We start from the raw sequence: 13,687 nt of genomic DNA on the forward strand, positions 1-13,687 counted from the left end.
ATTCCCACTTACAAGGATGTTACCCAGCTCACTCCCTGAACAGCCACACACAATTCACTCTTGAGGTCGTGACAATACTAAATGTGAACAAAACTGAATGGTGTGTGGTTCTTTAATAAGCGGATTACGTAGTGCAATGGTCAGAGCACCAGCACGGCTACGTTCGCTTCCCACCTGAGCTCTGTACTTTTTTACTTTTCTATAGCTTGAAGTATTCAGAAGAATGTACAGGGTGTCCGGAATGGGACTGACGGTTTTCAAAAGTGTACAGTTTTAATCTGGTCAGAGATAGAGAAGAAAAACAACATTCATATTGAAAGAAAACCCAAAAAGTTTTGTTCAGCAAATTTTCATACTTGAATAACTACCGGTGACGGCGCTAGTATCGCCGATAAACAGAAATGGCGTCGGAAGTCGAAAAGGCGTAATGCGTGTGATGGTTTGCAGAGACAAAAAGTGTTGTTCAAGTTCTTCCTGTGGGGGTATGTGAAGACCTTGTGTATTCTGGTGAAAAGGTGCGTAACCTTAATGAACTGAAGAACCGTATTAGGAATGCGATTGCTTCAGTAACACCTCAGATGTTACAGAATACGTGGAGAGAGATTGAGTTCAGGCTAGTTATTTGTCAATGTTACGAATGGAGCTCACGTGGAGTTACACTAAGTTAGAATGACTTGTAAGTAAGACCAAATAAAGTTTTTGGGTTCTCCTTTAAAATGCGTTTTTTTTTTCTGTATCTCTAACATATTAAAACTATACACTTTTAAAAAACCGTCAGTCTCATTCCGGACACCCTGTACATTTCTTACAGAAACTGATGTTCTTTTATTATCTGCTTTCTCTTTTAAATCATTCTTACATTAATCTTTTTCACACTTTTGTATTTTGGATCTATTTCATTTGGTGTGAGAAACTACCACTTACTGAAAATAAATTTAACGGGTGGAAAAATATTAATAGAAAGATAACATGCTTTAGGTTAAGAAGAAAGAATTATCAGATTCGATTGTTTAACAGAAAACAATAAGAAACGAATTGTTAAGAATCGGGGTTTGATGATGTAACTGTAGTCGATCGATGTTATTGTTTTATTGGAGAATTTCGTAATACGTGAGATAATAAGATAATGGGCAAAGGAATAATTAGTTAAGTTTTAATAGTTGTATCACATGCGGACAATGCTGGTGTAATTACTATAATCTGATTGAAATAAAGAAAATGATGACACGGAAAGTCAGAATACGTTAATTATTGTTTAAGTTGTTAAGCTACGATTTGGTTGAAACTCAGATTTTTTTAAAGTACCATATTTGCTATAGATGACTTAGTTATAACGGAGCATACCAGACCTGCTTTTATAAATTTGAATCCACGTTGTGTAATCATATACCTGATGTTGACTATTAAAGCACTAGTGGAAGACTATTCCCAAATTAACTTTACACTAGTATCAACATCAACCAACCAATAAATAAATGCATAAATACATACATATATATACACAGGTTGGTAGGTAACTCCATCGACAAACTTTGGGAGGTGATTCTTATATGAAATGAATCGGCAAAACGAACTGTAAAAAAGAAATTGAGGCATAGGGATACTTCTTTAGTACTAATAACGCGTTCGTTTCGTCGATAACGGAGGATGGTAAAACATGGATATTTACATAGTTTGCATACTAGTTTCTGTGTAATTCCTTAAACCGCTTGTTATAGGTTCTATAGTTTCTAAGGCAGGGCGTTTCGAAACATGAGTTTTCGAATTTTCGGCAGTTCATAACTCTTAAATGATACGTTTTTCGACCTATGTTTATAAGAACTTTCTTCTTTCATTTCATATAAGGAATCATCTCCCAAAGTTTGTCGGTGGAGTTACCTACCACCCTGTATATGTATGTGTGTTTTCAGTGTCATAAACTCCTCCTCGCGCAGAAAAATAATATTTTTTCAATCAATGTAGCTCGAAAACTATGACACCTACAGAAAATAGTTTCAGAAATTAGACATAAGCTAATATCTAATTTACGAAAACACAGAGGTGAGTTTTTATCACAATAAAAATGCCGCTCTTCCTAATGATGTAAGGTTGTAAGCAGCTGGTCTAGTCGGGCATAACGAGTTTCAGAAGATAAGGCTACTGATCAATTTTATGGAGGGGCCGCGGTGACTCAGTAGTACAGCGTTCACCTCTGATGCATGAGGGTCTTGGTTCGATCTCAGCCCGCCCCACGCGAGCTTTGTGGTGGACAAACACCGTGTGCATGGGCTTCCTCAGGGTTCTCCCGTTTCCTCCCACTTTCTTCATTTCATTAATTTCTCATCATCACCGTCTCCTTTAACCTAGCCGGCATAACCGTGGGACGTAAGACTTAAATATTTCCTTTCATTTTCAATTTCAATTTTGTGGAAACACCTAAAAAATGTCCAATTAACCAGATTAATAAGGCACTGGACCATTTTTCGCCCGCAGAAAAGCTTTCATGCGATGTGGAAAGGAAGTCATCATCATAGAGGTCGTTAATGGTAGGAAATGTAATATTACACCATTTCGCATGCAGTGTAACACTCAGTTCCGTTAAGAGAAGATGGAGGCGGATATCTGCGTTCGTTTCGTGTCTCCAAAACGGGCCACAGATGTTCAATTATATTAAGGTCCGTGAATTGGGCGGGTCAGGGGAGGAGGTATTCAACTTGATTCCCATATTCCTCAAACCCTGCCCTAACAGCTCCAGCTATAAATGGGTTCATTATCATCTTGTAATATGACATTATTCCCTAACATCTGGTCCATAGGATGCCCAGACGCTCATAGAAAATCCAAATTCTCAGCTATATTTCTACTCCAGCTCTTAGTTTCTACTTAACCACGCCCAATTTGAATCACACAGAGCAGAGTAACTGATTACTCTACTCCTGCTCTATTTGCTTATAAGCCCACTTACGAGGAAAGGGCGCGATGTCACTCAGAGATAATTGCACCAAATTTGGTGTACGAGTAGGTAATGGGAATAGAAAAGAACGTGTGGAAGCATTCGTTTCGCAGGCGTCCGGAATCAGAAATAATGGGTCCTACAGTTCAGAAGAAGTATGGTCTGTCAATCAGATATTGATGGGACGGAGCCTTTGCTTGTTGTTGCGACCAATGCAGAAGAAGTTAAATCAAGTAGAATGAAAACAGAAAAGATGAGCTGAACAGAATATGCGCCAATGTCCACCCTCAGTCCCACCAGGCGAATTTTGGGATACTAAATCATCAATTGCCCTTGCCACCTTATCTCTATAAAGAGGAATTGAAATACATTTTTAAAAAGCAGTCTCATCTGTTTCAGACTGAACATGCGTTTTTTTTAGCATATTTATTTTTTGAATACAGTCCCTGGTACTAAGTATGCCTGTTATATTTTTTAATGCTTCTGTTAACAACTGTTTAATTATGTCAAAAAAGTACACTGTACGGTATATTAAGGTTAACTACGGTATTTTCTAATCTTGTTGAGACCAATTTGAAAGCTAACTTTACGAACATGGCATGTGTGTAGACACTGAAGACGTTCTGTCTCATGTGTGCTAGGCAACAGAAGTGAAACCCTAACGTTTATTTTATGTTCACACTATTAAAGTGCAGTGTTTGTGAAACATGCTAGAGTTATATCTGGAGTCTTGAACACAGGCTGTTACGAGGCTGTTTCTGTCCAATACATTTTGCTGCTTTTTAGTGGTGAGTTGATTAAACTCAAATATTTCCTTTTTTTCTTTGCGTTAACATAGTTGTGTTAATGAACAGTCTTGTATGAATTCAAACGGTTATTTTTGTTATGGCCGTCCACAGTCGTTCCCATTTTAAACATTACTAATCCCGAAATATATATTTAAATTCGCCTCATAAACACACAATATTTTAATTTTGGGGGCGCCACGTCGTAGATATCAAACACCCGTACAAATGAAATCATTTAATATTGGTTGGTTCAAAATTTAATACTTGCGTACTGACAGCATTTTATAGTGTGAAGAAATACAGCAACTTCATTTCGACCCCTTACTTGGAAAACTTCTGGCGATGCCCATATTAATTTCTGTATATATTATCTTCATTTTTTAATATAATTTCATTACGCTAACTAGTGATGCATACCTACTTGGTAACGGCAAGGGCGGGGAAGATATCCGTGATAGATTTAGTACCTCAGCATTCGCCTGGTGGAACTGAGGGCGAACATTGGCGCATTTTCTGCTCAGCTCGTCTTTTCTGTTTTCGTTCTAATTTATATAACTTCTTCAGCATTGGCCGCAACAGTGAGCAAAAGCTCCGTTCCATGAATATCTGATTGACAGGCCATACTTCTCCTGAACTGCAGAGCTCATTATTTTTTTATTTCGAACGCCTGCGAAACGAATGCTTCCACACGTTTTTTTCTATTCTCATTAGGCCTATCTACTCCTACACCAAGTTTGGTACAATTATCTCTGAGTGACATCACGCCCTTCCCTCGTTAGCTATATTACGGAACCTGCTTTGGTATATTGATTCCGAAGCCACTGACTTAAAAATACACACAATCAAGAACGGGCTGATCCGTCGGACAAATGTCCGGAGTATCCCCCTAAAAATGTCTTTAATAAGTAAAATAAAATCAATAAAATTTCCCTGAAATATTTACACTATTTTCCTGGAACAACACACAAATAATTCGCGTATCTTGCGAAGCTTTATTGGTAATAACTTTTCAAGGAATGTTTAAGGTTGGTTAATCTAATGTACAGCTATATTGCCGGAGTGCCGCTGCTGTCTACTGTAATTAATTAATTAATTAATCAATAATAATAATAATAATAATAATAATAATAATAATAATAATAATAATAAATTCTTTTTGAGTATCTTTCTTTAAAAGTTATATCTTATGTTATAGTTAAAATCATATGTAGTTATAGACATAATATATCTACACAGCAATAGACATCTATAAATAACATAATATTCCCTGCTTTCGACCACTTGGTAGGCAGTCTCCTAATATATGTACCACAACTCTTCTCATAGTTATTATTAAGTATTCTGCCTTTCGGCAAGTCCTGGGACTAAAGAGTTTTTATTTTCTTCAATTTTAGATTTAGGCCTGTAACTGCCAATATTTTCTTTTGTTTCTCAAGTCATCGATCAGTTGTGTTCTTCTTCTTCCTATTCCTCGCTTTCCTTCTATGGTGGTATGGAGAAGACAATTTCTTCTCAAGATGTGTCCAATCTAATTGACCTTCCTACGAAGAATGCTGACTAGAAATGTCCTCTTCTCTCCTATCTGTTTTAAAACATCTTCGTTTGTTGCTCTCGCTTCCATTTTATCTTCTCCATCTTCCTCCAACACCACATTTTAAAGCTCTCTAAATATTTCTTCTCTAGCTTCCGTAGTGTCCAAGTCTCTGAACCATACAGTCCAATGCTCCAGATATAGCACTTGACCAACTTCTTCCTATGTCCAATATTGAGCTTGCTATTTAAGAGTGATTTTTTCTTGTTGAATGCTTCTTTGGCTATGGCAATTTTTGACCTGATCTCTTTGGTGCTGTAAGCATCTCTTATCAGAATACTTCCTAGATACTTGAAATTCTCCATCTCTTCAAGTCCTCTTTGTTCTATTCTGACCCATAAGCGCGCGTTTCCTCGCTTCTCATAGTACCCTCTCAATATGTGTATCGCCCCTTTCGTGGCGCCCTTCTAATATCCACCATCACTTTTTTTTTTTTTTTAACGGTGTTCTCTGAAATATCTGTGCCACCGTCTTTTTTATAGAGCTAGTCCCTCCCTGCACACTGGACATATTGTACTGTTGGCTACTGTACAATGATGTATGAAATATGTAACTAAAGTAAAATAAATTTTAAAGACAAAAGAAACTTACCTGTTGTACCCATAAGTCGAACCCCGATGAGATCGACGAAGCGAGGACAAAGATCACGATGTGCTTTACACAAGTCCACAACACATGAGAGACACACCTTCAACTCATATTGATGACCCTGAGTAGGGTCATAGGTTACTAGTACAAATAACGACTCTACAGTATCCGCTGCTTCGTTTACCACTTCCAAAGAAAGTTGATCCTGTGAACTGAAAGAAAGAAAAAAATAATTGCAAGACAAGCATTGAATGACTTCGTAATTGCCTGAAATAGATTTTCTATCCGGATTTACCTTAAGATAATTTATTATTAATTACAACTATTAGTGACGTTGGTTAAGTACATATTAACACATTCTCAAAAATGGAATTAAAATGAAACTCTGCCAAACAAGAAATATTAATGAAATTTTCACTAAGAGGATTTTCATATCTTAAAACCCGAACTTCCTGCTTACCGTGTCAATGCATTCATATAGTCTCGCCGCCGAAAGGAATGCTAAAATCAAATCGGTTGTTTGTTTGTTAACACTTTAACAATGCTATGTCATTTAATCATGGAGTAAATTACATATTTGTGTAAAAAGCACTTAAAACACGACATGCGCTGTATTCTTCAAAATATATTCACCCTGTTAGATGACGGATTTGGTTCCTAAAACTGTAGCAATGCAATATTTGTAATAAATGAAATTCGTTTATGCCAGCACTATTCGGATTGATACCTAGTAAATTATTATCAAACAATAATTCTTCTATGTTCGGTTACTTCTTCTAAAAGATTACTTCCATTGCTGGAAATTCGGACTGTTTCATACTTATCTACCAAAGATTCAATAGGGACAACAGAAGTTGCAATTTGAACGTTTGTAAGTTTTATCTTGCTGAAACTTGTATACGCAAACCATACACAGAGAATTAACTATACAGATTAATTTTCACATACTACCGAATAAACTTAACATAAAGATATTATTATATATAGCTATAGGATAGTTTTATAATTCTACAGTGCAAGATCATTAATATACTTTATACAAAGTATAGTATTGAGGACCCACCAGAAGCAGACAATTCGTGTTAACACTTTCACAGCTTTTGCTGAAACAACTGGAATGCTTGAGTAACAGCTTCGTCGACACAGTTGCATTAAAGGCGAGTCTGTAGAAAAAAGGAAGAAAAGAATTTTAAAATTATTATTCTCTAATAACCATAAAATAATATATTGATATACATAAAAAGAAATTCAACAAAATTTCCTAAGCATTTTTGTCATATATAAGATACAGACAAAACTAAACTCCCTTGTACTATTGCACGAAGAGCTATGGCTTGTCAGGTGGCGCGCGTTCTACTGATTAATGAGGAGTCAATGCATCGAATACTGGACATATTCTTCCGTCAATGCAAATTCGAACACCTGGGGAGTCCGCTATTTCTCAGTTTAGGCATCCGTTCAATTATTTCACAAATCTAGGTCAACACCCAAAAATCAATATCTCTGGCGGGGGGACGAATCCGAAATCATGAGCGTTAATAACGTGGTTACACGCGAGCATATCTCAATACACTTTCTAAAATACAATTCTTCTTCGTTGAACCTCCCATTCATGTTAGACCAATACATGAATGTTATCATCTAAATCGCTTTCGAATTGGTCTTACATTCTGATAGCTAAGATTTCTCAGCGATCTTATATTTACCTGAAAGAAAAATGAATATTTGCTACAAATACAAGACGTCAGCGACATCAGGGAGGACCGACCATTTGATAGAATTTTTAATTCCCCAGATATAAGGTAAAATCTTTTATTTAGATTAGCTGACATTCGCCTGAAATGTGCCCTTGAATGATTTTATTTTTCTAGTATGACTTTGGCAACCAATCCTTTGAAGTGAAATGAAGTCTTACAGTTTTACATCCCACGATTATGCCGGCTAAGCTAAAGGAGACGGTGAAGATGATAAATGAATGCAGTGGTGGAAAGAAACGGGAGAATCCCTAGAAAACTCACGAATACGGTGTTTGTCCACCAGAGGTGGGATCGAACCAGGGACCCCACACACCACAGGTAAACGTTCTACTACTGAGCCACGTGCTCTCCGGCAACCAATCTTGTTGCTATCGACAGCTAGACAGACAAAGAGATTTAGTTTCAAAAATACTTTTTAAATTTTGTTCAGCTTAGTCCTATTTTCACTTAAAATACTAACATCAGCAGTAAGTTATTAAAACTTTAGTTGGTACTAATGTAAAAACAATTTACGATGAAGTACAGAGTAACAAAATATAACTAAGCTGATCATTTTTTTCTTTCTTTTTTTAAGAAAAAAATGTAAAGCTGAATCTCTTCATAACTCTCCAGCGTCAAAGGCAACAGAATTGGTTGCCGAAATCACACTTGAAAAATAACAATCCTTCTAGGATTCTTAGGGCACATTATAGGCCAGTATTACTTAATATCATCAAAATGTGCGAGATTATATTTAGTGAAGATATTTGGAAGGGAAATTATCTAAACCTCTACTGAAGTTAGAATTCAACAATCCGTATAGTAGAATTTTATTATAGTCGAATTTGGGAATTAGATTTCTTGATTACAAGAGTGTTTCCGTTGAACAACTTATTCCTTCTAAGCAGTAGTTCTTTACAACAAAATTTCAACCATAAAGAAATACTCAACTTGTGAAGATTATATACGAAGTACTGATCCTAGAAATTGATTGAGTCAATTTAGAATTAACTGTATTTCTGACTAACATATCACAATATACATAAAATATCTGGTGGATTCCAAATGCAGACAGGCATGGGGTGTCAGGATAATGTCACAGATATTCATCATACTGAAATACAGTGCTCTAGATACAAAATGAGAAGACACTGGGAAGACTATGCGTAATTTAGTTACTCACCAGAATGCAACTGCGAATGACAAGCTGCTGCAGATTTAGCCAAGATGCAAAGAACATCTAAACACCAACTAAGCATTTGCTGATAAGGCGTATCTAATGCCATATCTACTACTGCTTCCACAGAATTCGGAGACCACAAATGAGCTCCTTGTCCAGCAAGCTGACGCAAGCTTTTTAGTACTTGGGCCTTCACTTCCCAGCGTGGGTCATTTTTCAAATATTTTATCAGCAGCGATACCTATTTACAAGAAGAATGACAGTAGTTAAGATTAGAGCTTCCTAAAATTATAATCATACGAAAATCTTTTAGATATATCCGATGTCTGAAAATTCAACACATATTTTTAAACTGATAACACATAATGTTTTAGCGTTACATTAAATTACTATTATATAGACATAAAGCTTATTCCTTACCATTTAAGTTTCAGGCAACTGAAGTTCCCTCTAGTTCTTAGTGAAGAAGATCGAGTCAAAATCGCAACAACAAATCACAATCGGAGAATGGAGATCAGTTGTTCAAAGTCCACCTTTGGTAGACAACTGAGAAGGGTAGAGATGCAATCCATCCATCAGACATCCAGAGGAACTGGGTTAACTATTGAGACTTTTTTAAGAGATTTAAATTTATGTCCTTGGAGTCTCACTATGTCCAGCAAATCTTTCGCGAGGACTGCTACCACTACAAGGGTGCAAATAAGATAATTCCAATCTGTTCGAGAACATTTCACGGCCTAATGGGAATTTTTTTCATTTCGGTGGCGGTTTTGCTAATAGGTATAAATATTGATCCAGGTGCCACTGTTAAAAAAAAAAAAAAAAAAAAAAAAAAAATGCTTCGTTCGAAGATAACTGTGTGTGGAAGAACGTCCACTGTTGCGGTGGATTCATACTTCCTATGGGACACAATTATGTCATGAATATGCTTACGAACTTTACAGTGCCTAGCATTAGTCAATGAATAGAATCACACTGCAGAGCTTATTAGTACAGGACGATGCTCTTCCATACTTTGTCTTCATGTTCGGTAGTGACTAAACCCTGTTCTTATGAAGATGGATAGGCTGTCGTAAACAAATAGAGCCCTGCTAGAAGCCCTGACTTCACCAGCTACGACTTGTTCTTGTAGGGCTTGGCTAAAGAAGTTTACCAGAATCATCCAAAAATTCTTGATGCACTTGAAGAACAAATTCGTGATATTCTCAAAGCAGTTCTACGTGATTTCCAAAACGTTCACAGAAGTGTTTTGACAATGCTAGTGCTTATGTTGAATTCTCACGGGGATAATTTGTAATGGTAATAAATGTCCTTTCATTTTGAAGGCCCAATACATCTGCAATTTATATATATACCGCTCAGGATGCAATTGAAGCTAAGTATTGACTTTTTAGACACACTGTATATTTATAATTCATTATTAAGGGAGAAAATTTTATGATTTGCTGACTTTGCTTATAAATTACTAGAAACCAAAAAAGATAACGAATAAGAAATTAAATCTGTATTCTTCCTTTATTTGGAAAGCGACTCGTAATGGCTATAACGAGGAGATATTAAGTGACAGCAGTATATATTCCTTATGAGCTTTCCTAACTGAAAACAAAGTAACATTACTCAATACAAAACAAACACAAATGTTAACTTCCAGCGATAATTAGAAACTATTGAGAAGCTGTTTATAATCATATATATAAAAATTACATTTAGTTCGCAGGTGAACTGTTCACATTCTCACTTCGTAATTGGTCTCTGGTTCGAATTTATGACAGTCATTCTGACTACGATTTCAGTTCTTTTCTCCAACCTAAATGGGTGAAGGTCTGAATGGAACACTTAACTCTGTAAACCTTGGTCAACGTCCTTCCATACTTTTCTTTTTAACTCTTACTGTTTCCTGTGTAAAGTGGTCTCACAACAGCTGGATTGGGATTTCATTAGTTAACTAATTACTTGATGCATAAATATTAATTATGTAAGCATAACTTTAATAATCCACAAATAAGTTTTTAGCTCAATATAATATAAAACATTAAGGATCTAAGATATTAGTATGTGAATTTTGTTTTGTAAGGACCATTAGCACCCATACTGAAGATAAATAGTGACTGTTTATTACGCATAAAATTTAGTATTTTTCTTTGACAGTGGTTCTATTGCCATATGTCTGATACTAATGGCCTTGATAACCAAAAGGTCAAGAAAATACTTACATAGTTAAAAGTCTCGCTTTAATTATATTATGGTAGTTAGCTACATACTTCTTTTTACGCCTGAAGTTATTATATATATATATATATATATATATATATATATATATATATCTTGTTATTCGTGGGCCGTCATTTGCCTATCATTGGTCTAAACCAGTGGTCGCCAAACTTACGAAGCTTTTGAGCTACCATACCGTTTTTGAATCCTACTATGAGCTACCAACCAAAAGAACTACCAACATTTGTTTAAAAAGATCTTACATTTGTTTATTGTCTATAAACTTACATTTTTAGTAAATACTAGCAGCGTTCACCCCGCTTCGCTGCGGTCACCCCGGAACGCAATAAACTTTGTTACTTAGATAATTTTTACTTTTTCGCTTTCAAGTGATATGATAAAAACCATAGAAGATTGCAGTAAATCTTAACATTATATCGCCTGTCATTTATGTTAACCCGCCCCGCTTCGCTGCGGTCATCCCGGTGCTGGCATATTGTAAAAGTGTCTGTAAAAATAAGCAAATCAATTAAAAAATTTTAAACAGAAGATTCAAGCTATTTTCCGCTGTATATCGCCTGTCATTTATGTTAACCCGCCGAGTGACACGGTCATGCGGGTTGCATATAAATACGTTTATTTTTACCTATGATGAACTAATAACAAAGGATTTGTACGTTATGGACACTTGAATGGTCAATTATCTCAAGACACTGGTAATTAAAAATTAAAGTGATATGATAAAAACCATCTAGGGTCCAAATCCTAATAACCCCCCAAAAATGAAAGAAATTGGTTCAGCCGTATTAGCGTGATGAGCGGACAAAGGATTTTGTACGTTCTCTTTTATATATATAGATGAAATCTAACTATTACGTTAGCAAATGTATAATACACACACATAAAAACATAATGTGCACAACCCCACGCGTATACAATCAACTGTGAGATGAGGCTGACAATGGCAATTGCGCGGAAGAAACAAGCATCTGTTGTCCTCAGCGCCCCCTGTCGTTTCCGTCCCCAAAGTGGAGGAATCACGATTAACCAATCGGAGCTTAACAAGATCTATCGAAAAATGTTCCCGCGAAATCCTAGTAGTTTGCGATCGACAGTTTGGCAATCACTGGTTTAAACAATGCTCTGTCATAACAGAACGGAAATTCAATGCCTAGCATCTTGATTTTATCTATAAGGACAATCATCTACAAGTTATTACCAAACGCTATTAAAGTATGCAATTAAACGTGCAAGCTTACGAAAGGACTGCAAGCACAAAACCGAAGCAATGCTTGTTGCCTTACCTAGATACAGGGTGAAAAAAATCATGATTTTTTTTTAAAATCATTTTGGTTGAATTTTTTAAAATTTAAATCGATTTTTTTATGTTTAAATCAACTTTCTTCTCGTATAATACAAGTAGCGGACGGAAGAAAAAAACATTAGGAGTTAGTATTAAATGTTAATTATTTCATTTAAGTGAAAGTATTGGGGTTCAATTTTGAATTAACCCCCAATCGTTAACCTATTTCAATCTCAAACAGTGTTTCTTAAGCATTAAGAAGAAAGTACAGCAACATTTATCAACATGATACTTTTTCTTTCACAAAAGTTACTGATATTTGTCAGGAACATATTTTTAAAAAATCGGAACTAGCTTGCGGCATGAAATACATAAAATATATAAATTTCACATAAAGTTATAAAATCTATTTTTTTTTTTTTTTTTTTTAAGTTTCGGAGAAGGGGATCGCGCCCCTCTAAATACGCCTCTGTTATCCGAGAATAAACGAACAGACGCACATACAAAAGAATTTTCGTCTTAAATGTTTATGGTGATTTCCCCATTGGAATAGTTAACGATTTATAAATCCTATGTTACGAAGAGAAGAAAACAGGATTGCCCCGTTACCTGTTCAAAACGGGATTTTCCCTAATCATCCTCTGCATGACACTCGTTTTCATACTGTGCTGTACATACATCTGAGTCTCATTGCATTATGATTATTATCTTCCATAATCGAAATAACAGAACAGAAACGAGATTTTACTAATTTTCACTTTAATTAATTTATTTCAGATTTTGATTTAAATCAATCCACCCTGCCTAGGTAGGTGAAAAGTGGATTTAACAACTGAGTAAGCTGATAAATAATCACAACTGCGCTATTATTAGTATTTTGAAAATCGTATAAAACAAGAAATTTTCCGTTTTTTTCCACTTTCAGATATACCACGAAATATGACAAGTTCAATGTAACCTATCCTAATAATAATAATAAAAAAATCAACTAAAACATGCGAATAACAATCAAATGCTTACTTGATCAGGAATATCAACTACTGTTGCTGATGCCAATTGCGTCAAGGTTTTCAGAGTAACAAGTACAAAGTTCTGGGCTGGGTAGCTTGGTAGTAGATCAGTACACAACTGCCGAACCTGCGGTAAAAGAAGTAATTAAAAATGACATTATAAGAAGAACGTAACATGAACTTGTGACCGTAAGCATGGCCACAACGTTGCATTTTTTGGACAGACTTGTGTATTTTCTCAACTTTTAATCATCATGCAAAATTATTATTTTATTCACGGAAAAAAAGTTATTTTTCTTGCTTCGCTCTGAACGCTTCCGAGCTGGTGAGAAATTCTGTTCTTTCTTT

At 35.6% G+C, this 13,687-nt stretch overlaps 1 protein-coding gene across 1 annotated transcript in view; it reads right to left on the reverse strand.

Moving 5' to 3' along the window:
• defl (Integrator complex subunit 7) overlaps positions 1-13,687 on the reverse strand; it is an 80,418-nt gene that overhangs the window by 25,742 nt on the left and 40,989 nt on the right. The window contains exons 6-9 of the mRNA XM_081758699.1: positions 13,350-13,466; positions 8,819-9,056; positions 6,963-7,062; positions 5,903-6,111 (exon numbers count right to left, since the gene is read on the reverse strand). Of these exons, the coding sequence (XP_081614825.1) occupies positions 5,903-6,111; positions 6,963-7,062; positions 8,819-9,056; positions 13,350-13,466 (664 nt within the window). The remainder of the gene's footprint in view (positions 1-5,902; positions 6,112-6,962; positions 7,063-8,818; positions 9,057-13,349; positions 13,467-13,687) is intronic.

The sequence above is a fragment of the Thermobia domestica genome, chromosome 5 (genome assembly GCF_964235325.1).
Source record: "Thermobia domestica chromosome 5, izTheDome1.hap1.1, whole genome shotgun sequence".
Classification (NCBI taxonomy): domain Eukaryota; kingdom Metazoa; phylum Arthropoda; class Insecta; order Zygentoma; family Lepismatidae; genus Thermobia; species Thermobia domestica.